Raw genomic sequence first — 27,241 nt, 5'->3', positions numbered from 1 at the left:
GCGTAGCCTGGACAGGCTGTACATGCGTGTCTCACAAATGTTCACAGCTACACTGTTTGTCTCAGCAAAATATTGGAAACAAACCAGATGTCCATCAGCAACGGAACGGATCAGTAAATTCTCATAGGATGGAACACAATTCATCAATGAAAATGAAATGCAACTACATGCAATGTGGATTAAACTCAAGAACAAAGTTAAGTCAAAGCTTCAAGTCACTGAAGAAAGCAACATGATTATATCAAGTCCAAAAACTTGCAAAATTAAACAATACACTGTTTAGCAATACAAATACCTGTGGTAAGACTACAAAGAAAAGCGACAGAATGACAAAAGCAAAATCCAGCGATTGCCTGGGGGTGGGGAACAGGATCAGGGAGGGGCATTCCAAAGGTCGGGTAACATTCCTTTTTGTAAACTGAGTGATAGGTACAAGCCTGTTCATTGTATCTTATATTTTACACTGTATACTTTGTATCCACTCAATATTTAACAAACACAGTTTTACAAATTTGAGCAATGTTCTTTCTGACTGTAAGCAATGTTTCGAAGCGCTGGCTTAGAGGGTGGACTGATCACTATACACCAGGGAAGTCCCTGGCGGCCCCCCAGCCCAGAGACTGAAAGGAGAAGTGCTTCATCCGCCCCGCCTCTGGGCCAGGACACAGCTTCTCACTGGGCAGCCGAGCTTGCCTTCAGGACAGGAAAGGGACTGCTTAGATGAACAGTTCCAGTATAGGAAGTGCTGAGGGTGGGGTGGGGAGGACAGATTCTGCTGCCAGACCTTTCAAAGGTCTGAAAGACCAGAAGTGGAGTGTGTTTTTGATGTTACAATGAATCCACCAAGCCGCTTTCTGGCCTGGCTCCCACTGTGCTGGCACTGCCACCTCTGCGCCCCTGCAGTTTAGACGTGAGTCCACAACTCTCCATCCTAACCATGCCCTCTGCTTCCTCCCTTTGAAGCTCAAGGCTGCTCTCTCTCCAATTTCCTAACCAGCAGGTCTAAATTCAAGCGCCCAAGCCCTGGTTTTCTGGGTGTGTCAGTGGTGATCACATTATGGAGGTCAACCTTAACTGGTCCTTGGACTGTTAAGCTGTTGATACCCAGGAGGACCGTACAGAGTGCCAGGTACCTATGCTGACACTCGGCACACACACATGTGTAGCAAAGGCTGCAATCACCAGGGCTGAAATGTTACTCTTTGACCTGTATTGTTTCAATCATTTCAGAACTGTGGCGAACAGCAGCTCGGCCCCTCCACCCCCGCATGCCAGCACCTTTCCCTTCCCCTCTTCCCCACAGGCACGTTACCTTCACCTTTCTCTCTCCTAAGCTCCAAGGGCCCCTTCTTTTGCCTCTAGAACCTACTAAATAAACGTTCTCTTACAAATAAAATACAAGTGTGGCCAGCAAAAGAAGTAGATCGTGGTCTCCGAGACAATATGCTTTGTGCACATAACACAGTTGGAGTTTTTCACTTTCTCTAAGGTTGGGGGCCCCTCCCTTTTGAGGTGTCCATTACCCAACAATGTGCCACCCTGCCAGACCCACGTCTGAGCACCTCCATGCCATCCATGCAGGCACCATCCTCCAGGAAATTCCAGTAGAGAAGGGGCCACCTAGTTTTGTATTCCTATTTTCAGACATTTTTTTTTCCTCCTCACTGCTACACACTTTCTTTCTTGACCCTCTCAAGGGTCCTCCCCTCCTAACAAACATCACAATGGGTCAGGGACTCAGCTCAGCATGCTACATGCTCTGCCTCATCAGTCATTCCACCCAACAGAGTTATGTGTGAGGTAATCAATACCTCTTTTTATAACTAAGGCTTGAAGAGGTCTAGTACTTTGCCAAAGGCATACATATATAGTAAGCATAAGGAAGAGTATAAGCCCAGGTATGTCTGACTTAGTTCTTGCTTCTAACCAGTACCCTTTATAGCAGTTCTTAGCTGAGGGAAACTTTGCCCCAGGAGATGTTTGGCAATGTCTGGGAACATTTTTGGTTGTCACAGGTGGAGTTAGGTAGGTACTACTGGCATCTATGTGTAGAGGCCAAGGATGCTACTAAACATCCGAAAGTGCACAGGACAGCCCCCACAAACTTACCCTGTCCCAAATGTTAATAATGTAAAGGTTTGAGAAACCCTGCTCTCCTGGGAAAAGGCAGAGAAACTATCTTGTCTATATCCCATATTACAGCCAGACACCAAATAAACCACCAGGTCCTCCTCTCCCTTCAATCAATAGCATGCCAACCCCACATCACACTGGAGTTCCCTCCAGCCCCAACTGCCAGTTCCTCTTCAGCCAATCAAAGCCGATCATCCATCCATCCAACAAGATATACTGAGCACCAGCTATGTGCCTGGAAATGAGCTACACAATGGGACTACAGGGCAAACCAGACCCTGTCCCTGCCTACAAGATGCTGGGGATCTAGAAAGGAGAGAGACAAGGAAACCTATGATCATGATATGAGGATACTAAGAAATCACAGAGGAGGGGCCCTGAACTCAGCTGGGGTAGGGGCTGGGCAGGGCTCAGAGAAGGCTTCCTAGAAGCCTGAGTTTGAAATGGAACCTTCCCTTCCAAAGTACAACTCACCAGACTTTTCAGGGTATGGTCTCTGGGAATCCACAGATTGACAACTTTAATTTTTTTAAATTGATTTGAGAGAGAGAGAGAGAGAGAGAGAGAACATCTATCGATCAGTTGCTTCCCGCATGCTCCCCAAGCAGGGATCCAACCTGAAATCTGGGTATGTGTCCTGACTAGGAATCAAACCCGCCACCGGTGTACGGGACGAAGCTCCAACCAACTGAGCCATACTTGCCAGGGCCAGATTGGCAACTTTAATTAGAAAGCGTGGTGGAACACCTGAGGAAGACAGAGAGGCCTAGAGCAGTCCTTGTACAACCTGGATAACCCGTGCCTGGAGGGAGGATGGCAACTTGGATTCTCCATAGGTTTAGGCCTTCTTCGACTGCAATCCTAACTGGCCTCTCTGGCTTCAAACATCATGCACCGTGCAGCAGGAGATAACTAACATTTGCACATGAGATCTTGTGAATTACATGCCTGATCTCACATAATTCTCAAAACAATTCTATGAGGCAGAGATTGGTATCCCTATTTTACAGATGAAGACACGGAGGTGCAGTGATGAAGGAACGAACCTCAAAACGCCAGCTATGGACACAGCGTCACTAAACAGGGAAGCAGATTCACACCCAACACCAGAGTCTGTTGTCTCTATCTGAGGGGACCTTTACAGTTATCAATCCAAGACAGGTCGTTCACTAAATCTTCACCACCTCTGTAGAGCATTCCAGCACCAGTCACCCTTCTGTCCACTACGCACTTTTGAACAGATCTCTGTGGTGTTTCTTACATGTACTGTGATTATCCATATGACCAAGAGCTCCAGTCTTTCTGATGTCCACATCCCTAGCACCTAGCACAGTGTCTGACACGCTGGGCACAGAAAATGCTAAATGCAAAACAAGCTTGTATTCTCAGGGCACAAGCAACATAACCTACCCAGGCCAATTTGGCCTGCCTTGGAGAGCTGGAGGCCTGGGAGGCGTGCCCAGCCCTCTTCCACCAATGAGGGGGACTTCCCCTCAGGCTGGGCCCAAGCCCCAAAGTCAGCAACCCAGTCACAGAGGGCTCTGAGCAGGTTCTCTCGGCCAGCTTGCCCTCCAGTATTGGAACAGTCATGGTTCACTCTTTTTTGTTTGTTTGTTTGTTTTTTGTGTACATGCCCCTAGCAGGAACCAAACCCGGGACTCTCAGATCCACAGGCCGACACTCAACTGCTGAGCCAAACTGGCCAGGGCATGGTTCATTCTTTGTACACCAGATGCTATTTTTTGTGGACATGTTGTACAAAAATATTATCTTTAAACATGAGAACCATAAGAGGAATGAGCATGTGTTCCCCACTCTGGCTTTTCCTTTCTGCCCAATGGAGTGCACACACGATGGCAGGAGCTGAAGCAGCCAGCTTACATCACGAAATGGAGCTTAGGTTTGGGCGAGGAGAGCCTATGATCAGTGGAACCATGGTCCTGGATTCACAGAACAGAGTAGCTGCTCTACCAGCTCTGGACTGCCTACTTCCAGACTAATAAGGGGCAAGGAATAGATTCCTATTTTGTTTCAGCTACTATATTTTGGGATTGCTTTGTTTGAGCATTTTATGATTGTACTTAATTAAAACAAGGTGTGAGCAGTGCCCAGTGATTAACTTAGTCTGGTCTTTGTTGGTAAAACAGTAACAATACTTGCCCCTAAACTAGGACTCTGTCATTTGAATAATTTTAAAGAAAAACCTATCTTGAAAGGGTGATTTGAATCACACTGAACCTTGAGGAGGACAAACTGACCTGCTGGTTTGTTTCATCCTTGAGTATCACAGACATACCTCAGACTTCCAAGTAGCCCAGTCTACTCTTTTCTGACAGTTTGTCTGGGTAAACTCCAGCTTGGCTCTCCTCCTCCCACTCATTACCTGAATCAGAGACACCCAGGTGGAAATGTAATGAGAACCCAAGGGGTACCTGCTTCCTTAAGAGCTGCCCTTTCATTCATCCATCACACACAGGCAAATGCAGAGCACTGAGCACACAGCCTGGCCCAAAGTAAGTGCTCAATAAATGTTAAATGAGATAACTTTGGGTCTGGGGTGGCCACCCTCATTTCTCACCTGAAATACTCTAGCAGAGTCTTAACAGATCTCCAGGGTCACTCCCTTTAATACATTTTTCACATAGCCAGAGTGATCTTTCTAATCCACAAATCTGGTTCTTAAATGACTTAACCTAAAATTTAAACTCCATAACTAGACTTAAAAGCCCCACCCCTCACCCCAGGACCAGACGACAGCCTGCTTCCTTAGTCTTAACTCTCACCTTTGAGAGGAAGGACTAACGTGCTTAAGGACAGAAACGGAAGGCAAGCTGCCAGGCTCCCCGGTTCACTTTTAACCACTATGCCAGTCTTGGATCATTGGCGCTAGCTTCAGAACTCAGCTGGTGCTGAACCACTGTCCGTGGAATGAATGAACGAGTGAATGAGTGAATGAAATGACTGTACACAGGAGCAGTGTCGCCTCCAATTCTGCCAGAACCTCCTATAGGCCCTGGCAAGCCCCTGCCCTCTACCCCAGCCAGCGAAAGTGAGCTGCCCCGGCACCCGGCACCCGCCACCTCGTGGCCGCACAACGCCCACCCCGCTGCGGCGCACCGGGTCAAGGGGCGGTAACAGCTGGGCGGCGGAAGCGGGATGCTGCCAGCTGGGGTGTCACCCAGCCCGGGAGGCGACTCGCGCTCCCGTGCCGGACTGCCGGACCGCCCACCCACTTCCCGCCCGCCCCCCAGCGGCGCACTCCGCCCAGATGCCCCTCACCCCCTGCCCCGCGGCGGCCCCTCGGTCCCGGTTCCCTTCCCATTCCATTTCCCTCCCCTCCCCCACACAACCGTTCCGGCGTCCCGCCGCGCCCCATCCTCTGCCGCCTCCGCCAGGATCCCGGCTGCTTCCCCGGCCCCAGGCGCTTGCGGACCCTCACCTGCCATGTCCCGGACCCCACCGCTGAGGGAGGTGCATCACGGCCGCGAGAAGGCCGGGGACGGCACTCCAGAGCAGACAAAGGGCGCCGCCATGTTACAGTCGGGCGGAACCGACCTCGCTGGCTTCCCGGCTGCGACTTCCGCCGCCTGCACAGCGCCCGCGCTAGACCTGGACTGCGGGCGCGCGCATGCGCCTGGCTGCCCAGAAGTTCTACGTTCACTTCTGCATTTGGAGTTGTTACATTGTAACCTTTCCTTGCTCTTCTGTTCCAAATATGACAGTAACAGTTTTTACGGGCTCGGCGCGTGCTGTGTGCCAGGCGCTGTGATAGCTCATTAAACCTTCTCACCAACTTTAAACTAGTCTCCCCCTTTTGGAGAAGAGAAAACACAGGTACAGAAAGGATAAATGAATTGCCCGCTGTCACGCATTTTACAAGTGGTGGAGCGAAGTTGTGAATTTAGTGTGGTTCCAAAGCTGCAGATCCCGGATTATGGTTTTCTGTCTTCTGAGCCAATCTTTCCTCCCATCCCTATTTAGGTCATATCCAGGATTAGCCTGGGTGTGAGTGACGGTGCCAATTTGAACAGTCTCTTTGGCCTCTCCAACTTTCAGCATCTCCAGGCTACTGACTTCTCTACTTTCTCACAGTTCCTGAGCTTCCTCCTTTTTTCACTTGGGAGCCTGTATATTTTCCATGATCTTTAATTTTAACAGCACTCTTGACACTACTGTCGTGAGCAAGGGAGCATCCTCGGAAGGAGTCACTCACACGTTTGTGTCTTTCCACAATGCCAGGTTTATTAGGGGAGACCTCCCCAGTAAGCCAATAGAGTCACATACAGGTTACACAGAGAGGGCGAGCTTGAGCGATAGACGGGAGCTGAGCCAGCACAAGCCCAAAGTCGCTGTCACTGGCAGCCTCTGCAGGTGAAGAGGCGGGCATGGGTCTCAAGCCAGACGGCTATAGTGGCAGCAGGCAGCAGGTGGAGTGGAAGTCCAGCAGGGCTCTGAGCATGACCTGTAGTACAGCCAGGCTCTAGCACTGGGTGGTTGGAGTTCTGAGTTCTTATAGTCCACCAGGGTGGAGTCCCACTCAGATCAGTGTCCAGATGGAGTCCTTATCCAAGAGCCCAGACTTGTGATTTTGGGTGTTCCTCACCCCTCCCAAAGGTAGTCCCATTTTATCCCACTATCTCAGTCTTTTTTTTTTTTTTTTTTTTTTTGTGGTACATGCCCCTAGCGGGAACCGAACTTGGGACTCTCTGGTCCGCAGACCGACGCTCAACCACTGAGCCAGACTGGCCAGGGCATTATCTCAATCTTGACATAGCACTTGACACAACTGTCCTGCCTGACAGTGACTCCATGTTGGATTGTCAAAGGTCTGCTCTGCTCTTGCTCTATATACCACTGTCCTAAACTCCTTTGTTTCCTTACTTTTTGTCACTTGGATTTGGTAAGAGTTTGGGTTAATCCACTAGTTCTTTTCTCTTTGCCTGCACCTAAACAGCCAAGCACAGTTGGAGAAAGTACCTGATGGGATACACTGTTCCCTGCAAATCCATGACTGCCAGCCTTAAGTGGGACTTCCAGAAATGTCAGTCCTGCTAACTCACTGGTCCTCTCTTCACAATGACTTAGAGAGTCGAAAGAGCTCAGCAGCAGTTGACTTCACCCTTTCTTTTGCAAGAAAATAATAGCAAGTCTGAGGAAACCATTTTGTCTTCCCAAGATGAAGCATACAAACCTACCCCTGTGTTCATCTGTGTTGGATGTAGTCAGTCAGGACTCAGCATCCTTTTCTTCCAGAATCTACAAAGTACAAATTTTATTTCCCAGACTCAGTTGCAGTTAGAATTCCAGAGACAGATGGGTTCTGCCAGTTGGTAAGATTTGGAAGGTGGAAGTGAGGCTGTAGCCATCCGCCTGCTGAAATTAGCTGATTTCTCCTGGCAAGCAAGACCATGCGATTTGCAGCAGGGCATGGTGGTCAGTCTCCAGCTTCATGAGTGTTCAGAAGCATCTGTGAGATGGTGACAGCCAAATCCAGCATGTAGTGCCTGGGAACCGGCATCTAGTCCCACATCTAGATCCACGGAGCTCTATTATGGTGATATATTCTTCACTTGATCTTAGCCAAAAGGTTGGAACACGATGTGATATATTCTTTTTTAAAAATATGTTTGTATTGATTTTAGCCCTGGCCTGTTTTGCTCAGCGGTTAGAGCATCGGCCTGCGGTCCAGAGAGACCCGGGTTCGGTTCTCGCTAAGGGCACGTACCTGGGTTGCAGTTTGTCCCCGGCCCTGGTTGGTTGTGTGGGTGGCAGCCACTCGATGTGTCCCTTTCACATCAATGTTTCTCTCTCTCTCTCTCTTCCTCTCTCTCCCTCCCACTCTATCTGAACAAAAAATGGAAAAATGTCCTCGGGTGAGGATTAAAAAAAAATGTTTTTATTGATTTTAGAGAGAGAGAGAGAAAGAGAGAGGGAGAGGGGGAGAGAGAACCACCCATCGGCTGCCTCCTGCAAGACCCCTACTGGGGATCAAGCCTGCAGCCCAGGAATCGAACCTGCGACCTCTCAGGTGTATGGGGCAATGAATAACCAACTGAGTCACACTGGCCAGAGTCAGAATACTCTTTTTTTTATTTTTTATTTTTCAAATCTTTATTGTTGGATGTAAAATGTATTACAGATGTTCCACATTTTTCCCCCATTGACCCCTTCCTCCCCACTCCCGCCCCCCTCCCACCTTTTCCCACACTATTGTCTGTGTCCATTGGTTATGCATATAAGTTCTTTGGTTTATTTCCCGCCCCCCCCCAACCCCTTTCCCTTTGAGGTTTGTCAGTCTAGCAATGAATTTGTGCTTCTTAATCCCTTCACCTTTTTCACCCATTCCCCCAACCCCCCTCCCAACCGGCAACCAACAAAATGTTCTCTGTATCTATGAGAATGTTTCTGTTCTGCCTGTTCATTTTGTTTGTAGATTCCATTGTTGATAGATATGTATTCATTGTCATTTTGTTTGTTCATACATTTTATCTTTTTCTTCAAAAAGACCCTTCATTGCCCTGGCTGGTTTGGCTCAGCGGTTAGAGCGTCGGCCTACGGTCCTGAGAGACCCGGGTTCAGTTCCCGCTAAGGGCATGTATCTCGGTTGCAGTTTGTCCCCGGCCCTGGTCGGTTGTGCGGGTGGCAGCCACTCAATGTGTTCCTTTCACATCGATGTTTCTCTCTCTCTCTCTCTGTTCCTCTCTCTCCCTCCCACTCTACCTGAACAAAAAATGGAAAAATGTCCTCGGGTGAGGGAAAAAAAAAAAAAGACCCTTCATCATTTCATATAATAACGGTTTGGTAGTGATGAACTCCTTTAACTTTTTCTGGTCTGGGAAAGTTTTTATATGTCCATCGATTCTAAATGACAGCTTTGCAGGATAGAGTAATTTTGGTTGTAGGTTCTTGCTTTTCATCACTCTGAATATTTCTTGCCACTCCCTTCTGGCCTGCAAAGTTTCTTTTGAGAAATCAGCTGACAGCCTAATGGGAACTCCCTTGTAGGTAACTAGCTGCTTTTCTCTTGCTACTTTTAAGATTCTCTCTTTGTCTTGAACCTTTTGCATTTTGATGATGATGTGTCTTGGTGTGGGCCTCTTGGGGTTCATCTTGTTTGGGACTCTCTGTGCTTCCTGGACTTGTATGTCTGTTTCCTTCACCAAGTTAGGAAAGTTTTCTGCCATTATTGTTTCAAACAGGTTTTCGATTTCTTGTTCTCACTCTTCTCCTTCTGGCACCCCCAAGATGCGAATGTTGGCACGCTTGAAGTTGTCCCAGAGGCTCCTTACACTATTCTCATTTTTTTGGATTCTTTTTTCTTTTTGCTGTTCCGATTGGGCATTTTTTGCTTCCTTATATTCCAAATCGATGGTTTGCTCCTTGGATTTACGTACTCTATTATTGAAGCTGTGTAAATTATTCTTTATTTCAGTTAATGCCTCCTTCTAACTGTGTATCCATGATTTCTAACTGGTCCTTTTTTATGCTCTTGAGGCCCTCCCTAAGTTCACTGAGGTTCTCACTGAGTTCATTGAGTATCCTTATAAGCAGTATTTTGAACTCAGTATCTGTTAGGTTGCTTAGCTCCATTTCGCTTAGTTCTTTTATTGGGGTTTTGTTCTGTTCTTTCATTTGGGACCTGTTTCTTTGTCTCCTCATTTTGGCTGCCTCTCTGTGTTTGTTTCAGTGTATTGCTTAATGAGAGGTATGGGGCTCGCTGAGACCAGATGCTGCTCGTTTGAAAGAATTTAGGAAAAACCTGAAGCAGGATCCGAGACCGGCCAATCCTATGGTTAAGCAAGTGGCAACAGCTTGTGTGGAGCTGAAAGTTGGGCGGGGCGGGGCCTCAGGGATTCACCAGGGCGGGGCTACCAGTGCGAGCCAGGTTGCTGGAGTCCCAGATATGGCGACTGTCTGCCGCCCCAGGGAAGGGCTCACCAAAGGAACAAAGGTCTCTTACAGCACGTTGGTCCCCGCGAAAGCCCCCTCTCCAGCCCTCGCTCCAGTGCCAAACAGCTCAGTTCTTCCCTGTTTGTCTCTGGCGCCCCTTGAGCTGCCTCCCCTCCAAGCTTAGAGGAAGCGAGTCCGATAAGTCCGTGCGCGGGCCCTTTAAGGAGCTGCCTGGGGCTCCAGCCGCTTCAGCCTCCCTGAGCCTCAGTTTCCGCTGGTTTTCCAGCCAGAAATGATGGGGATTCTCTTCCTGGCACTGGAACCCTGAGCGGGGCACCTGGTGTGGGACGGGGACCCCTCAGTCCTCAGGGAGGACCCTCTCAGCCGCGGGAGCCTCCTGATTTTTATCCGCCACACGTGGGTGTGGGACCAGCCTGTCCCGTCGCACCGCTGCCGCCTCCTCCGCCCCTCGCGCCGCAGCCCCTCCTACCGGTCTGGATGTGGCTGCTGCTTTAATTCCGTAGTTGTAGGACTTCCATTCATCTTGATTTCAGGCGGTTTTGAATGATGGTTGTTCTGTAGTTTTGTTGTAACTTTGATGTGGTTGTGGGAGGACGCGATACCGCGTTTACCTACCCGCCATCTTGACCGGAAGTCTGATTTTTTTTCCCCAGAATACTCTTAATCATGCCTGAAAAGTCCCTTTTGCTGTGTAAAGTAACATATTCATAGGTTCTGGGGATTAGGGCATGGACATCTTTGGGTGGCCATCCTTCTACCATACATAGTTACTTCTTATTCATAGTAGTAATAGTATTTCCACTTAATGAAGCAATATCAATTTTCTCTTAAAAATATTTTTCTTTTTCAATAAAACATGTTGGTTCGCTTAAAGGATGCTGTAGACTGTGTCCTCCCCAAATTCATACTTTGAAACCTAACCCCCAGTGTGATGATAGTAGGAGGTGGGGGTCTTTGGGAGGTGATTAAATCATGAGGTGGGAACCCTTATGAAAAGACCCCCCCAAACAGTCCCCTTGTTCCAGAAAAAAAAGACAGCTTCTATGAACCAGTTTGCAGGTCTTCACCAAAAACCAAATCTGCAGACACTTGATCTTGGACTTCCCAACATCTAGAACTATGAGAAATAAACGTTTGTTGTTTAAGTCCCCCAGACAAAGGGCACGTTACATAAGTAGCATTCCATAAATTCTTAGGTAGGAAAAATCATAACAAAACAAAACTGGTAACGCGGCCAGAAAATGAGTGAGGTTTGGGAAACGGGCCTGGATGAGAAAGTTCCAAGGCATGTCCCAAATCAGGAAGCAGCTGACATTGGAGGAAATGGCGTTGGTTTAGTAGAGGGCCTGCCAACATAACCCTGTGGATCAAAGTAATCCCCTAACTGCCCCCAGGCCAGTTCCTGTGGCTCCCAGGGAAGTCACTCAGTGGATCCAGATCCTGCAAATAAAAAAGGTCTGGTCCTTGGATGGAGAATTACATCCTGGAAGAGGCTGCCAAAAACTGTTCCTCCTGCCAATGCACAACCAGGCGAGACCAAGGGCCATGGCAGCAGCCATGGCCTCATCAGAAGACCCCAGGGACTGGGGAGCCAGCCCCAAAATCGTAGTCCTCGAGCCAGATCTGGACACCAGTTCAGGTAAAAGGTGGCAGAGAACGCCTGAGTCTTGAAGAAAGACCTCCCGAATGGGCTGGGATGTGAGGGCAGAGGACAGCTACCCTCCCTTGGGGCTGCCAGGATTTTTAAGCCAGGGGTGGACATCACTTTTATTTCTTTCTTTATCCTCACCTGAGGACATTTTTCCATTTTTTGTTCAGATAGAGTGGGAGGGAAAGAGAGAAAAAGAGAGAGAGAGAAACATTGACGTGAAAGGGACACATGGAGTGGCTGCCTCCCACACGACCCAACCAGTGCGGGGGACAAACTGCAACTGAGGTATGTGCCCTTAGTGGGAACCGAACCCGGGTCTCTCTGAACCGCAGGCCGATGCTCTAACTGCTGAGCCAAACCGACCAGGGCCACTTTTATTTCTTGTATTAACCAACCTAACAGAACGTAAGCTTCCTCCTGAACCGGTTTATGGTGAAGAACACATAGTTAAGAGAATGGATGTATTTATGATTTGGGTAACTCGAAAGTTGCTTTTTTAAGAGCACCAGCTTTAGCTCAGAACCTGCTCTTGCATTGGCTTCACAGATAAATGGACGGACTAGTTCATAGCTGCTTCCCCCCGCGCTGGGCTCTGAGGTGGGTGGGAAGGACAGAGCAGGGTCCTCAGGGCAGAGGGGACTGGGCACTGATGATGTTCTCTGAGATTCTGGTGTTATGCAGGGAAGGGGAGAGCTGCGTGGTGCTCCCTGAGGACCTCAGGCCCACCCCAGCCCCACTGTACCAGAATCTGCATGATGACAAGATGCCCGGGCCGTCGTGTGCACAGTAAAGACGAGACACTTGAAGCAGCAGTCTAGTCTCTGCTCCTGGGATGTGGATGGCTGATAGAGGGAAGCAGGATTTTTAAAATTTTATTTATTTACTTGTTTGTTTATTTATTTATTTTTAATCCTCACCCAAGGATATTTTTCTATTTATCTTCAGATAAAGTGGGAGGGAGGGAGAGAGACACATCGACTGGTTGCCTCCCACACGACCCCAACCAGGGTCAGGGACTGAACTGCAACCAAGATATGTGCCCTTGACTGGAATCGAACCCGTAACTCATTGGTCTGTGGGCCGATGCTCTAGTCTAACAGCTGAGCCAAACCAGCCAGGTCATTATTTATTTATTTTTTTTGGTTATCCTCACCCGAGGAAATTTTTCTGTAGCTTTTAATTAATTAATTAATTAATTAATTAATTAAATCCTCGCCCGAAGACATTTTTCCATTTTTTGTTCAGATGGAGTGGGAGGGAGAGAGAGGAAGAGAAAGAGAGAGAGAAACATCAACGTGAAAGGGACACATCGAGTGGCTGCCACCCGCATGACCAACCAGGGCCGGGGACAAACTGTAAGCGAGGTACGCGCCCTTAGTGGGAACTGAACCCGGGTCTCTATGGACCATGGGCCAACGCTCTAACCGCTGAGCCAAACCGGCCAGGGGCCCTGGCCGGTTTGGCTCAGCGGTTAGAGCCTAGGGCCCCTGGCCGGTTCGGCTCAGCGGTTAGAGCCTAGGGCCCCTGGCCGGTTTGGCTCAGCGGTTAGAGCCTAGGGCCCCTGGCCGGTTTGGCTCAGCGGTTAGAGCCTAGGGCCCCTGGCCGGTTTGGCTCAGCGGTTAGAGCGTCGGCCCATGGTCCAGAGAGACCCGGGTTCAGTTCCCACTAAGGGCGCGTACGTCGCTTACAGTTTGTCCCCGGCCCTGGTTGGTCATGCGGGTGGCAGCCACTCGATGTGTCCCTTTCACGTCGATGTTTCTCTCTCTCTCTCTCCCTCCCACTCTATCTGAACAAAAAAAGAAAGAAAAAATGTCCTCAAGTGAGGATAAAAAAAAAGAAAAAGTGGAAGGGAAGAAAGGAAGAAGAGAAAGAGAGAGAAAGAAACATAAATTGGTTGCCTCCCACATGACCCTGACTGGGCCAGGGATTGAACCTGCAACCCAGGTATGTGCTCTTGACCGGAATCAAACCCATGACCCTTCTGTCCGAAGGACAATGCTCTAACCACTGCCCAGCCAGGGTGGGAACACAGGATTTAAAATCAGGTCTGTCTAAGGCTGACGTCCTTGCTCTTAGACCGACCCACCCTTTCCATCTATGTGTGTCAACCGACACACAGTTAAACCTTGTGGAGTGAATCAACAAGTGAATCAACAAATGAATGAACAGAACCACATCCCTTGTGCTAACACAAACCTTTGGTCTTCTCCTTCCTTCTAGGTGGGAAGCTGGCCCACCATCAAAAGGCCATCCCCACAGCCCACTGAACTTTCATTATCAACTGTGCTACTGGGAAACAGCTTTCCTTGGCAGCACCCCTGGCGCCGCGCCAAGCTCTCAGACCCCGCCTAGGACCTGTCACCCCTCCAGTGAAGACCTATATCTTGTTCTGTGAGGACAGCCAGCCTGACCTGACCCAGGAGGCCACCCTGGATGGGGAACACTGCCCAGGCCAAGGGCACCCTGCTACCCTGCAGAGAGACTGTGACCCCAGCTTCCTCCCCAGTCAGCCCACTGTGCCCCCAGGAGGTTCCTGAATCCAACGGGACCTCCTTGAAGTTGGTGCCTGCAAGGTCTTTGGCTTGGGCAACACTCATGGACTCACTCAAGGCTTTCGCCTCCTGTGTCTGTGGGCAGAGAGATTAACTGGAAGAGCCTGACCATGGGAGGAGGGGGTTGGCATGCCAGGCTCACGTGTCCGGGGGCTGCAGTTCCCGGAACCCACTGCCTCTTTGCCAGGATCTGCAAAATGCCAGAAAAAGTACCACAGCTTTCTTGGAGCTTGGGTTCTTGGAGTCGGGGGACCGGATGGGGGAGGGGAGGGAAGAAGGGTTAAACAACCAAATAATATTTATTGGGCACTCACTGTGTGCCAGGCTCTGAGCTAGACGCTGGGATGGAACAGTGATAAGACAGATGGGTCTCCACCACGAAGGTGCTTATTCTCTAGCAAAGCAAACACAGAGAACAGACAGAGGGGCCAGAGAAGTGGCAGGGCCAAGTCATGTGAGGCCTCGCAGGTCACAATGAGGTCTTTGATTTTATTCTGAGATGGAGACCACTAGAAATTGTGAGCAGAGAGTGACATGAGCAGATCTACATTTTATAAAATTTCCCCTAGCCCTGGCTCAGTAGCTCAGTTGGTTAGACCGCTGTCCTGTGCACCAAGAGGTTGTGGGTTTGATTCCCGGTCAGGGCACATTCCTAAGTTGTGGGTTTGATCCCCTCTCGGAGCATATATGGGAGGTAGCCAATCAATGTTTCTCATGTTGATGTTTCTCTCTTTCTCTAAAAAGCAATAAAAACATATCCTCAGGTGAGGATTTTTTAAAAATCTGGATGACATAGGTCCCTTCCTCTCTCCTCTCCTTGTTAAGAATCACTGGACTAGATGAGTCCAAAGACAACTGGCAAAGGGAATTTGAGACCCTCAAGGAAAAGTGAGCCCTGTAACGGCACATCTAACTTTTCACCAGCAGGTGTCGCCCTATCATCGGACTACAGGGCATCCTGGTCCCCACCAGGCTGGGCAAGGTGGGAACCTGCTGGGCATGGATGGAGCCAGAGCCCTGGCGCCAGTGGCTCAGTGGGGTTTGTGTTTTCAGAAGCTAAACTTTCATTCTAACCTTTCATCCGGAGTAATGACTATTGATGTTTTTATGTGCACCACGCTCCACCTCAAGTTCCTTTCACACCAGCCCTGTGAGGTGGGTTCGATTTTTATTGCCATTTTACAGATGAGAAAACTGAGACACAGAGAGATGAAGTGATTTGCCCAAAGTTATCAACTAGAAAGAGGCAGAGTTCAAATCCAAACCCCAGCCAGTGTGAGTACACACCTGTGGTCAGAGCATCGTAACCCCGCACTATGCTGTAGGCTCTCCGTTCACATTTGTTGAATGAGTGAATGAAGGAAGAAGGAGCATTTTCCAAGGACCCAGCCTAGGGCCTGGCAGCAGGTAGGGAGTGTCTGGGGGACTGAACAGGTGAGTGGGGCCCTCACTGAGACGGGGCACACAGGTGGAGGAGAATAGCTCACTCTCTTCACCACAATCCTACGAGGTGCTAACCCATTTTACAGATGAGAAAACTGAAGCTCTAGTAGGTTAAGCAACTGGTCCAAGGTCACACAGCTAGTAAGTGGCAGAGCCAGGGTGGAAATGGAAGTAGTTTGATCTCAGAGCTTTAACAACTGACCATACTGAGAACCTGTTGAGAGAATGAATCAATGAATGATAGACTTTACTGAACCACCGAGTGAAAGTGTGAATAAGTGAGTGTGTCCCTAGATTGGCAGCCACGCTTAATTCAGGACTAAAATAAAATAAAATAAAATAAAATAACAAAATATAATAAAATAACAAAATAGCGAGGCCATTTTAAAATGGAGCCGGAGCTGCCATCCCAGAGGAACTACCCGGCTCCTCAAACCTTTGCAATGTTAAAATAAGGCAAAATAACCTTTGGACTGGGTCTCAAGCAACCTTATGCTCCAAAGACCTGTTTGCAGACAACAAAGCAGAGATTACAACTGAAAATGAAAACCATTTTTTTGGAATTAACACCAGTGATATCTGCACCTATGGAAATGCCTTCCTTCTACTGATGCAATTGTTCCTCTCCCTTTCTCATAGAAACCCCTTGACTTTCTTTTCTTTTTTTAGTTAATCCTCACCTGAGGATACTTTTTCCCATTGATTTTTAGAGAGAGGAAGGGATGGAGGGAGGGGGAGAGAGAGAGGGAGAAAGGAAGGAAAACATTTACTATCCTGCCCTCTCCTCTCTGGCTCCCTGGGACCAGGAGCCCTCTTTGTGCCCTTTGGGGAGGCACTAGTAGTCCAGACTCCCCTGGATGGCCATCTCTGGGCCCAGGCCCTGAGGGGACAGGCCTGGCTGGCTGCTGGCACTGAGCCCCAAGCCAGCTGTGCTGACTGTAAGCAACCCCCGCCCCCGCCTGGAGGCCCCTGCCTTGGTCACCCACTGAACTGATGCAAATCACCAAGCCCCTCAGGTCCCTGTCTTGTATGAGGGCAGAGCCAGAGTGGGTGGAACCTTGGTTTTCCTTGTTCAGAAAACATTTTAACAAGAGCTTAGCATTTATCAAGCTTATTCTAAAACATCACCTCTCTCTGGTTCCTCTCAGCTGCCTTGGGAGGGTGCTCTCTGATCTTTGTTTATGGATGAGGAAAGTTAGGCTTGGAGGCTTCCCTCTGCACCTCTACCCTGGGGCCAGACGGGCTGTTCTGGGGGGGCCAGGGGACCTTCCAGCTCTGCCCTTACCCGCCTTTCCTGGAGAAGACCCCAGGTACTGGGACAGCTCCTCTGGCCCTCCAGCCCATGTCTTGGACTTGATGACACCAAGGATAATGTGGGTGAGACTGGGGATCTCAGGGTTCAAATCTGTATGAAATAACAGCATCTGAGCCCTACTGGGCATTTCGGTGCATGGCATACGTGCGCTATGTCACTACCATGTGCCAAAGCTTTTCCATGCATCACAAAGTAACTCGATTAGCACCATTTTACTGTAGCACAGAGAGGTTAAGGCACTTGTTCAAGATAACACAGTGCAGTAGCAGTAGAACTAAGATTTGAACCCAGGTCATGTGGCTCCAGTGTTTGCAACTGACTCTCCACTCCACTCTTACTCTTTTTTTTTTTAATTTTCTTTATTGATTTTTAGAGGAAGAGAGAGAGAGAGAAACATCAATGAGAGAGAACATCAACTGGCCACCTGCTGCACGCCCCCCACTGGGGATTAGGTCCACAACCTGGGCATGTGCCCTGACCAGACATTGAACCTGCGACCTCTTGGTTCATGGGTCGACGCTTAACTACCGAGCTGCACCAGCTGGGCTGACCCTCCACTCTTTACTGAGGCTTGTTAGCTTTAAAAAAATCCTACAGACATTTACTTAGCTCTTTTCCCATGCCAGGCTTGGGAGCAAGAAGGCAGAATAAGGCCTTATGCTTCGGCCCTTGCACAGCTGGGACCCAAGGCAGATAGAGGGGTGGATGGGTGGAGGGGGCGCTGCGGGGTGCAGTGTGGGACATGGGGCTTACCTCTGGCTGGGGAAAGGTGAGTGGGAAGTTGGTCTGGTAGAAAAGCCCTGGCCTGAGGTTCCGGAGGTCTGGGTCTTCATTCCATCTCTGCCACTGACTTGCTGTGTGACCCTAGGCAAGGCCCTCCCCCTCCCTGATCCCACAGGGCTGGCCAACCAAGCCTGTGAGGCCCCAGGGTCTGCCCCTCCCATGTGCTCTTGCAAAAAAAAAGTATTATTATTCTGTTAATCCTCACCCAAGGATATATTTCCATTGATATTTTTTAGATAGAGTGGAAGGGAGGGAGAGGGAGAGAGAGAGAAACATCAAGGTGAGAGAGACACATAGATTGTTGCCTCCCACACGACCGTGACAGGGGCCAGGGTTGGAACCTCTAACCCAGGTACATGCCCTTGACCAGAATTGAACCTGTGACCCTTCGGTCTGCAGGCTGATGCTCTAACGGCCGATGAACCAAACCAGTCAGGACCCATGTGCTCTTTTAAGGTGAGTTTGAATTTCTGTTGAAAACAAGGTGTGGCCCTAGCCGGTTTTGCTCAGTGGTTAGAGTCGGCCTGCGGTCCAGAGAGACCCGGGTTCGGTTCCCGCTAAGGGCATGTACCTCGGTTGCAGTTTGTCCCCGGCCCTGGATGGGTTGTGCGGGTGGCAGCCACTCGATGTGTCCCTTTCACATCGATGTTTCTCTCTCTCTCTCTCCTTCCCACTCTATCTGAACAAAAAATGGAAAAATGTCCTCGGGTGAGGATTAAAAAAAAAAAAAAGAAAACAAGGTGTGGATCTAGAGTTCTTTGAGCCCGACTGTGACTCTGAGTGGTAGCTCTGGAAGGCTTTCTGGAGGAGGAGGCTTTTGGCTTGGGATAGATCTTTAAAGTAAGTCCTCCTAGGTCCTCCGCACCCCTCAGGATCTCCGACAACACCCAACCTGGACCTTCTCACGGTTCTCTCGCTCTGGGTGGTGCCTTCTTTTCAACTTCCCCTGCCCCTGCCCAGGCCCACTCCAAAAGCTGTGAGATGTGCAGTGCCCTCTGCGGGATGCCAGGAAGGGGGGGGGGAGTTGCCTTGGTAGGACCCCTGGTGGTGGGGGTCACAGATCTGGGCTGACCCTGCAGAGGGCTTTCCAGAGCCACAGTCAAGGATTCAAATCCCAGCCATGCCACTTCCAAGCTGGGTGACCTTGGGCCTGTTGCTTGACCTCTCTGAACCTGCATGCCCTCCTTGGTACCCACCTTGCAGGACTGTTGTAGGAATGAGCAGTGTGCTTGGCACACTCTGGGCTCTCAATGAATGGGACTGCTATAATTATTCTGTCAAGGTGGGGGCCCAGCCCCCCCCCAGGCCTATATTTAGCCTGGAAGGGGTGGGGGGCCCTAGAAGACAAAGCGTTGCTGCCGGCTGGAGCCTCGGGGGCGGAGCCGAGGAGAGCGAGCCTGCTGGCCCCTCCTCCCACCCTCCTCTCCACAGGGTCACCTTGGCTGGAAGGCTTCCTCAGTCTGGACGTGTCCTGTCCCCAGAGGGCTCTGTCCTCTGCCCGACCCTCATCTCCCAAACCCCGGTGTGGGGAGGGGGCGGCTGGGGTGTGGGGGTTGGGGGTGGAAAGTATTCGGCCCCATTAGCCACGTGGGGAGCTGATCCCTTTCCCAGCCAGGGCCAGGGTGGGGGGCCTTGGCTGGGGTCCGATGCCAAGGTAAGCCTGCCCCAGCAGGTGGGAGTGTGGGAGTCGAGGAAGGGTGGGGGCTGGTCGCGCTCCTCCCCCAAACCCCTGGCTGATGAGTGTTGGGGCTGCAAATAGCTCAGTGGAATCGGTGAGTCACAGCGGCTGGAAATACCGGCCCACCCTCCCTCCCTCGTGCTTGCAGCTCCAGCGCACTGGGCACTGGCCGGGCCTGGCGACTTCGGGGGCACCTGGTGGGGTGTGTGTGTGTGTGTGTGTGAGGGGTCCCCCCAGACAGCAGCCAGACTCCCTGAACTAGCCAACACCCCGGCCAAGTTTCAGTCTGGCTCTGCCCCAGGGCCTGTGTGACCCTGGGCCAATCGCTCAGCCTCTCTGATCCCCAGTGGGCATCTGCTACAAGATAGGCTTCAGGAAGGCAAGGACTCAGTGCAGCGGACCCACCCCTGGTGTCCCTGCGCCTGACAGTGCCTGGCCATAGCAGCAGGTGCTGCTGGCGGCTGGAAGAGAAGGCACTGCACGGTTCTTCACGGAAATAATTCCGAGTCCTGCCCAGGCGGGTCTGGGAGTCAAGGAAGGGGGCCAAAGGACACCCACATTTCTGTAAGGTCTTGAGCTATCACCCCCACCCCAAAATCTCAAGGAAGGCATGTTTGTTTATCCTGGGGTTTCCCACCCCAGCTGCCTCCAAACCCACCCCAAGTTTGAGAACTTCAGCCAGGTGGTCTCCAGAAGTCTGTGATTCTGTCCTTTATTATGTGTGCAGGGTACAATGCCAGGACCCTCCCGTGCCCCCTCCCCCAGTCATCCCCTGGGGGCCTCAGAATGGTAGGGGTGAGAGGCCACCCTACAGAACACAGACCGGGGCACAGAGAGTAGAGGCTGGCCCCAGGGGGCCCCCACTAACTGTGAACCACCCCGCCCCTTACTCCAGTTTTTGTGTGTGGAGACTGAGCCAGGCTCACCGCGGGCAGCAGAGGCGCCCCAGAATGAAGGCTGTCTGGAGGTCCCTGCCCTGGCCTGGGGACTCGGAGGGAACTGGGTTGGGGGCAGTCTCCAGCAGAAAGATGGGGGGCAGGGGGCATAGGCCAAGGGAGGCAGAGAGAGGGGAACTACTTCCCAGGGCACAGAGGGGTGGGGGGCATTTTGAGAGCAGCTTCCGACTTCCTGGGTTGGAATCCAACCTTTGGTGAGCAAGTTGGACATTCAGCTGCTCAGAGACTCAGTTTCCCCGTTGATAAAAAGGAAATTGCAATCTGATTTTAGAATTCCGAACTTGGACTCAGCCGATGGTAATGCTTAGCATTTGAAGGGCGGCAGGTGCGTGTCCGCTGTGTGGTACACACACCGAACCCTAGATGCACAGACTGGAGGGGAAGGACGGAGCAGGCCACTGGCCATGGGGAAGGTCGGCAAGACACTGGTCTACCTTCAGACCCAAAGCCCCACCATGCTCTCTCCCCCACCTCTGCTCGGGACGCCCCAGGAGCCAGGCCTGGGGGAGCAGTGGGGTGGTTGAAGGACCAGCCCCGCCCTCAGCCTGGCTTTGCCTGGGGACATGAGCAGGTGACAGATGGCAGGAGTTTCACAAGGTTTATCACGAACCAGCTGTATTGGAAAAACCCCATCTGTATACAGACACAATGTGGCCCTGTCCTGGCACAGCTGGCGGGATGGGGGCACCAGGTGGGCAGGCAGCCTGACAGCTGGTTTGGGGCTTAGAGAGTGGAAAAGGGGAGGGTTCCATTATGGCTGTCTTCTTCTGGCCCCCCTGGCCCCCTGGAGATCTGCCTGTGCCTCACCTTCTGCCTCTCCTGCTGCCCTTGGCCAGTGGGGTCCCAGGTCCCCTTCTCGCCCCTGCCCTGCAGAGACTCCGCAGGTCACCTGTCTGTCCCGCAGATTAGTTGCCCAGAGATCCTGCCTCTCCTCATCTCCCTTCCCCAAGGGGGTTCCTTGGGATCTTCCTTTCCCCACCCCAGTTGCTGTTCTAGATTGAGCAAAAGGCCACATCTGGAATCTGGGGCCACAGGTAGGCAAGGGGGCCCGGCCTGTCCTGGGCAGAGCAGAAGGCCTGGTTGGGATCTTGGGGTGTCAGGGCTGGAACTTGGGTTGAGATGTCCTGGAAGATGTCATTAGGGGGTTAGGAAAACTCTGGCAGACCAGTGGGGGTGGGGGTGGGGGAGCCGGGGGAGGGCCGGGGAAGGGAGAGGCCCTCAGATTTTGATTTCTGTCCGGAAGGTCTGTTGGACATGCTCTGTGTGCGGGTGTCGCCGCGCCCGGATGGTGAGGCTGCCGTCCTCCCTCAGGGCCGAGGTCACCGAGGTGGGGTCCACGTCCTCCGGCAGCTGGCACTTGTGGGCGAAGGTATTCATGACCGTGCCATCAGCTGCCAGCTGGGGGAGAGCGATGGGTCAGGGCAGGCTGCCCCCCACCCTTGTGTGGCTCATGTCAAGCCACAGGCCCTTCTCCCCAGTCTAAGCCCAGCTTCGCCCCAGTCTAAACCCAGCTGGGCCCACACCCGACGTGGGGTTCCGCTGTGAGGTGTGGAGGAGGCCCGGGGGAGGGTCTGGCTAGGATGAGGGCGGCCACAAGCTGAGGGCTATGCAGGGACAGGTGCAGAGGTGCTCAGATGAGTCCAAAGGTCCCAACAGGTAGGCAATAGGCTTGGGGGGCCGGGGCTCAGAAACAGAGGAGGTTTGGTGGCAGAATCGGGCTCCTGAGCAATGAGGAGAAGGTGGCACAGGGCAGAGCCCGGCCCTCTGGGACACCCAGACACACTGGGTGTCCACAGTCAGGGCTGGGCTGGCGGCCCTTCCCCCACGGCTTGGTCAGCACATAGTGTTCAGAGGAGCCTCGGGTGGCTGAGTCACTGGTGGGGGTGGCAGGGCTAACAACATGCTGCCCACTGGTCCTGGTGCCCGCAGTCCTGGCTTCTGACAGGGTGCCCAGGCATCTAGCATCCTGTGCTCAGGGAGGGCGCCGGGCACCGGGGATCTAGCCAAAGCCTCAGGCAGCCCCGCTCCTTTAACGGGCACCTGGGTTGTGGCCCACGGGGCACAGCATCCCTGCCCCGGTTGGGCCACACCTTCCTCCAGGGTGCAGGCCTCCTGGGAGCTGGAACAGAGACCCCCGTGACCCAGTGACCCTGAGACCCATAGGTAGAGGGGGTGTGGGGTTTGGAGTGTATGATCCTGAACTGCAGGGACTCTAAATCAGGGGTCCCAGGATGGGGGCTGGGCCTCAGGATTCCAGAGGGAAGAGGGCGTGATGGGAGTCAGTGGGGGAGCTGTTCCCACAGCTCCCAGGTGAGCCCCCCACATGCCTGCCAGAAGATCTCTCCCCACTCAACCAGTTTCCCTCCTCTCATCCCCCCCTCACCTCACCGCTCAGTGCCCATGCCTGCATCGCTCCACCCCCCCACCCCCCTGTGGCTCCCTCAGCCGCGCTGGCTCCTGAAACACAGGTCCTGGGGCAGAGAGAGGCAGAGACGGGGATCCCGAGGCCCATGAGCTACAAGAGCAAGGTCTCCAGTTTGCCCTAGGGAATTGAGGGGACATGGGAATGGGGACACAGGGCAGAGTGTACAGGTGCAGAACCGGGGGTCCGGGTGGGGTGGGCAGGCTCACCTTCTCAGCTCGCACCTCGATGTGGTTGTTGGACGTGGTGACGATGATGTCTTCAGGGGAGAAGTCGCTCACGTCCACTGCAAACTCATAGGCATCTCCCAGTGTCTTGATGTTGCCCGGCCCCCCAGAACGGGCTGTGGGGAGGGCTGCCGTGAGCTGAGCACAGAGCAGGCTCGCACCCAGAACTCAGGTTTCTGGCTCCTTCTCCTGGGGAGAGGGGAGGCCCTCCAGGCCTAACTTCCCTATTGCTCCTAACCGCCCTGCCCACCCCTCCTCACCTCTTGCAGCCTGCCTTCTCCACGGCAGGATGCCGTGTGTGTGTGTGTGTGTGTGTGTGTGTGTGTCACTGTCTGTAGCATCCCACCCACACCTGGAGTGGAGGATGCATGCCACCCCTCAACCTCACGCAGCCTTCCAGAGCTCCAGCAAGGACCTGGCCACAGGCCCTGTGTGGCCACTGACACCATAGGCTGACCCCTGGTCACAACCGTTCCTTGGAGGCCTGCCTATTCTCGTGGCCACATCTGTCCCTGTGGCCACATCTGTCCTAGTGGCCACATGTAGCTGCAGCAATGAGGCACCTGCTCCTGGCAGCTCAGCAACCGCAGCAACTTTCAGAGGTGCTGGGAGCTGGTGTCCCCTCCCCGAGCGTCTCCCGCTCGCTCAGAGCCCGAGCACTTGCCTGGGAAGGTCAGGGGCTCCGAGTGGGGCCGCATGAAGCTGCCAAAATCCTCAGAAAACATGCTCAAGGCCTTCTCCATGGGTGGGTCCTGGGCTGGGAGGGCTCGGGCTGCAGAGGACGAGGACGAGGAGGAGGAGGAGGAGGAGGAGTGGAAGCTTCTCTCCGCTCTGAAGCTGGAGGAGGTCCGGTGGCTCATCCACGGGGCAGCCGGGCCCTGGCCAGGCGGGCAGGGGTGGACAGAAAGGGTGTGGGCGGCAGGCTCCGGGGGAGCGTGCAGGGCCCTGACTGCCGGTGCTTTATAAGGCCCGACCGTCCCGGGCTCGGGGCCAGCCCCTTGTCTACTAGCTAAATTTAGGCCTCGCTGTGGCCCAGAGGGGGCTGGAAATCTTCTCCAGCGAGACGGTCCTGCTGACAGTCCAACACACGCGGGCCCGTGAGGCTGAGCTCATAGCCTGGCATTCCAGGCCCATAACGCCAGCCTGGGGCCTCGGCACCGCAGCGGGGAGCGGGCCAGAGCTGTCCCCTTGCCACTCAGACCCCCGTGCCCAGGCCCTTGTGGGGGGCAGTTCTGTCTCCATCTTCCCCACCAGCCGGGGCTCTCAAGGACCGTGCCTCCCCCACCAGGTTGCAAACCCTGCAGCTTTTCTAGCTCCTGTCCCCTCTCCCCAAAGTTCCAGCCCTTGGTAAAGAGGGGAGCTGGGTGGTGGAGGGTCAGGGCAGAGGGGCCTAAGCCATAGCTCTGGGGACAGCACGAGATGCCTGGTCAGGAGGTCAAGAGTGTGTGAGGTGAGGGGTCCTCCCCTCAGGGGAGATGCTGTTTACTGCATCTCTTAGGAGGACTGGGGGTGGGGGGGTAGAATGTGCAGCTGTCCCCCTACCAGCTCCCACTGGGACCCAGATTCCATGCTTGCACCCCCTCCCTGCCATACACACTCTGGAACATTACGGGCCCCAAGAGGAGAAAGCTAACAGCCTGAGGCAGGGCTGGGAGTTGGGCCCCAACTCAGGTAATTTGGTAATTGTCCTGAAAGACCTAGGAGGTTATATTTCTGGGAACTCTGCTTGACCTCCCGCTCAGAGGAGACGTCGGGGACTGCAGGGGCAGGAGTCCGTGAGAGACAGAGTCCCGGAAGACAATGATTCCAGCTCTGGCTTTGACCCCCACACAGCTCTGGAAGGAGGCGTCGTTCCCATTTTATAGACGGAGAAGCAGCCGCACAGGGAGGGCGGGCTTGCACTGGGTGAGCGGCAGAACTGGAATTCAAACCAGACACATCTGGTCCAAAGCCCTCTAGGGGGCCGGGCGACCTGAACATACATTTTTGGAGATGCACTGGCCCGGAAGACCCCGAGAAGCCTCTGTCTGTCACCCACGGTTCAGCAGAGCCAGGACTGACGTGGGTGGGGCAGGGAAAGGCCATTCCGGGAGGGGAGAGGGTCCTTAGCTGCTGCCCAGCTCTCCTCTCCAATCCTGCCTTCCCCCCCCATGCAGGCCTCTCTGACTGCTGCAGCCCTGTCCCGATGCCCACCCCAGCACCTGGCAGTGTAACCTGGTCTTCCTGTGTCTATGACTTCTTTGCTGTCCCCTCGTCTATCAGGCTGGCCGTTCCTCCAGGGCAGGGGTTCACCTGTGTCCCCATTGGATTGGGCTCTCCTGAAGGTGGACACTGTTTCTCTTTTCTCTGGCTCCCACAGAACTGCACTCTTGTGGTTCCATCTATGGGGTAATTCTGGTGCTTGGTCCCTGAAGTGGGGCCAAAGCACTGGCTGGAGAAAGAGGGGTCTGTCGCCCCAGTGGAGACTTTGCCTGTCCCATGGCACCCATCCTGGCCCAGGGGGCTGCCAGGAAGTTACCAGCACTGAGGCAAGATGGAAAGAGGGTGGGGGTGGGGTGGGGGGGCCCAGAAGCCTGCCGCCCGCCAGGGAAACAGGAGCCAGTGGCTAAATGCAGACACACTGTCATGGTGCTGAGGGCCTGAGTCACTGCTCCTGGAGTCAGACCTCATTCCCCACCCCTGCCCACCGTGCCTCCTCCCCTCCCCCCCACCCCTAGGCGTCACCCACACATATACTGCATCCACTGGCTTCAGTGGCCAGGAGGGACCCTGAAAGGTCATCGAGGACATTCCCCTGTCTCTGGGCTTGGCTCTCCCTTCAGCTCACAGGGATAGAAGGAGCTTCAGAGATGATCAGATGCTTGATTCCCAAACCTGCCAGGGCATCCCAACCACCGGGGGCATTTGAACAAACAGAGTCTTACCCTGCACCCCAAGATTCTAATTTAGGGTTCTGGGGAGGGCGTCTGTTTCCATCAGCTCCCCACACAGCCAGCCCACAGGCCAGTGTTTGGAAACCACTCAGCAGTTATTTAAAAAAAGTTTTTTTTCTTTATTGATTTTAGGGAGAGGGGAAGGGAGAGGGGGAGAGGGATAGAAACATCGATGAGAGAGAACATCGATGAGAGAGAACATCATCAATCGGCCACCTCCTGCATGCCCCCCACTGGGGATTGGGTCCACAACCTGGGCATGTGCCCTGACCGGGAATTGAACTGGAGACTTCTTGGTGCCTGGGTCGACGCTCAACCACTGAGCCACACCAGCTGGGCACTCAGTAGTTACTTATTGAACACCTACTATGTGCAAGGCACCGTTCCAGGTTCTGGAGTCTGGTATGAATGAGGCAGGGAGGCCCCTGCCCCCATAGCTCCCAGGCTACCCTTGTTGGGCAGAAGAGGAAACCAAGGTTCTGAGTGGTGGGGGACCAGTTGCAGGGGGCAGAGATGCTCAGGCTTCGAGCCTGTTCTCCTCTTCCCTGCTGCTGGCGCTCAGTGACGAAGGGGGAGAAGTTGAGGGACTGGCATGTGGGGGAAATGGCTTTGCGAGGGACTTGCCACGGGCACCACACCTCCTTGCTGCCCTCTTCCCAGTTTCCTGGTGCTCACAGGTCGGGGGTGAGGGTGTGGGCGTCCCGTGCCTGCTGACTGGTGATACTGGCTGTGTGATTGTAGCCAGCAGCGGCTGGAGGCCAGAGATGGGTTTGGGATGTCAATAGGGTGGCCAGTCAACAGTTTGGGGTGGCCAAGGTGAAGGTGGGCCCCACCCCACATCCCACACAACACACACACATGCCCCTATTTGGGATTGACTTGGCCTGGCACCTAGGGGCAGAGGATGGCTGGGGGCTCGGGATTTTAACAAGTCATTGAAGAGTCATCATGATTTTCAGAGGGGAGGGGGTTTTCTTAGGGGAGGGGGAGAAGGCAGTTGTCCCAGATCTCTTGCCCAAATCTCTCGAAAGTGGCATCAGACAAAAATCCTCTGCTTTGCAGCCAAACCTTGCCCTGGTTGATTCAGCCACGGGAGTTTGAGGAGCTCCAGGTGGGGGAAAAGCCACACAGTCCAGGTCTGGGTTCAGCCTCTGCTGTGTGACTTTAGATAAGTGACCGTACCTCTCTGATCCTCCATTTATCATCTGCAAAATGGTGATGCTGTCCCTGAATCAGT

At 52.9% G+C, this 27,241-nt stretch overlaps 3 protein-coding genes across 4 annotated transcripts in view; 1 reads left to right on the top strand and 2 right to left on the bottom strand.

Moving 5' to 3' along the window:
• Nucleotides 1–5,678, bottom strand: part of ZBTB17 (zinc finger and BTB domain containing 17) — a 32,299-nt gene extending 26,621 nt beyond the window's left edge. Inside the window, exon 1 of one of the 2 annotated variants that reach the window (XM_036256486.1) lies at nucleotides 5,573–5,678. In XM_036256486.1, the coding sequence (XP_036112379.1) occupies nucleotides 5,573–5,579 (7 nt within the window). In that variant the 5' untranslated portion in view covers nucleotides 5,580–5,678. The remainder of the gene's footprint in view (nucleotides 1–5,572) is intronic. The other variant, XM_036256487.1, reaches the window with a different exon arrangement.
• A 5,923-nt stretch (nucleotides 5,679–11,601) lies between these two features.
• On the top strand, nucleotides 11,602–14,341 carry LOC118626827 (steroid receptor associated and regulated protein). Its single transcript, XM_036256836.1, is given in 3 exon segments — nucleotides 11,602–11,683; nucleotides 13,916–14,114; nucleotides 14,116–14,341. Coding segments are annotated over 3 exon segments (507 nt in total).
• Nucleotides 14,342–20,193: 5,852 nt separating this feature from the next.
• On the bottom strand, nucleotides 20,194–23,999 carry HSPB7 (heat shock protein family B (small) member 7). The gene is made up of 3 exons (XM_036256435.1): nucleotides 23,736–23,999; nucleotides 23,054–23,187; nucleotides 20,194–21,820 (listed from the first exon to the last, which is right to left on the bottom strand). Exons 1-3 carry the CDS (start codon nucleotides 23,929–23,931, stop codon nucleotides 21,641–21,643), a joined length of 510 nt encoding a protein of 169 aa, XP_036112328.1. The 5' UTR covers nucleotides 23,932–23,999; the 3' UTR covers nucleotides 20,194–21,640.
• Between the last annotated feature and the right edge of the window lie 3,242 nt (nucleotides 24,000–27,241).

Source organism: Molossus molossus, unplaced genomic scaffold, assembly GCF_014108415.1.
Source record: "Molossus molossus isolate mMolMol1 unplaced genomic scaffold, mMolMol1.p scaffold_m16_p_12, whole genome shotgun sequence".
In the NCBI taxonomy this organism is placed as follows: domain Eukaryota; kingdom Metazoa; phylum Chordata; class Mammalia; order Chiroptera; family Molossidae; genus Molossus; species Molossus molossus.
Note: the sequence above shows the minus strand (reverse complement) of the source record. Positions and strands in the feature narration are given on the sequence as shown.

What these genes read in the sequence shown, in the direction of transcription:
- HSPB7 (XM_036256435.1), bottom strand. Translation starts at nt 23,931, where the DNA reads ATGAGCCACCGGACCTCCTCCAGCTTCAGAGCGGAGAGAAGCTTCCAC. An exon ending in GGAGCCCCTGACCTTCCCAG is followed by an intron (nt 23,188 to 23,735) that starts GCAAGTGCTCGG and finishes CCCTCCCCACAG; the next exon opens with CCCGTTCTGGGGGGCCGGGC. An exon ending in TCGAGGTGCGAGCTGAGAAG is followed by an intron (nt 21,821 to 23,053) that starts GTGAGCCTGCCC and finishes GCTCTCCCCCAG; the next exon opens with CTGGCAGCTGATGGCACGGT.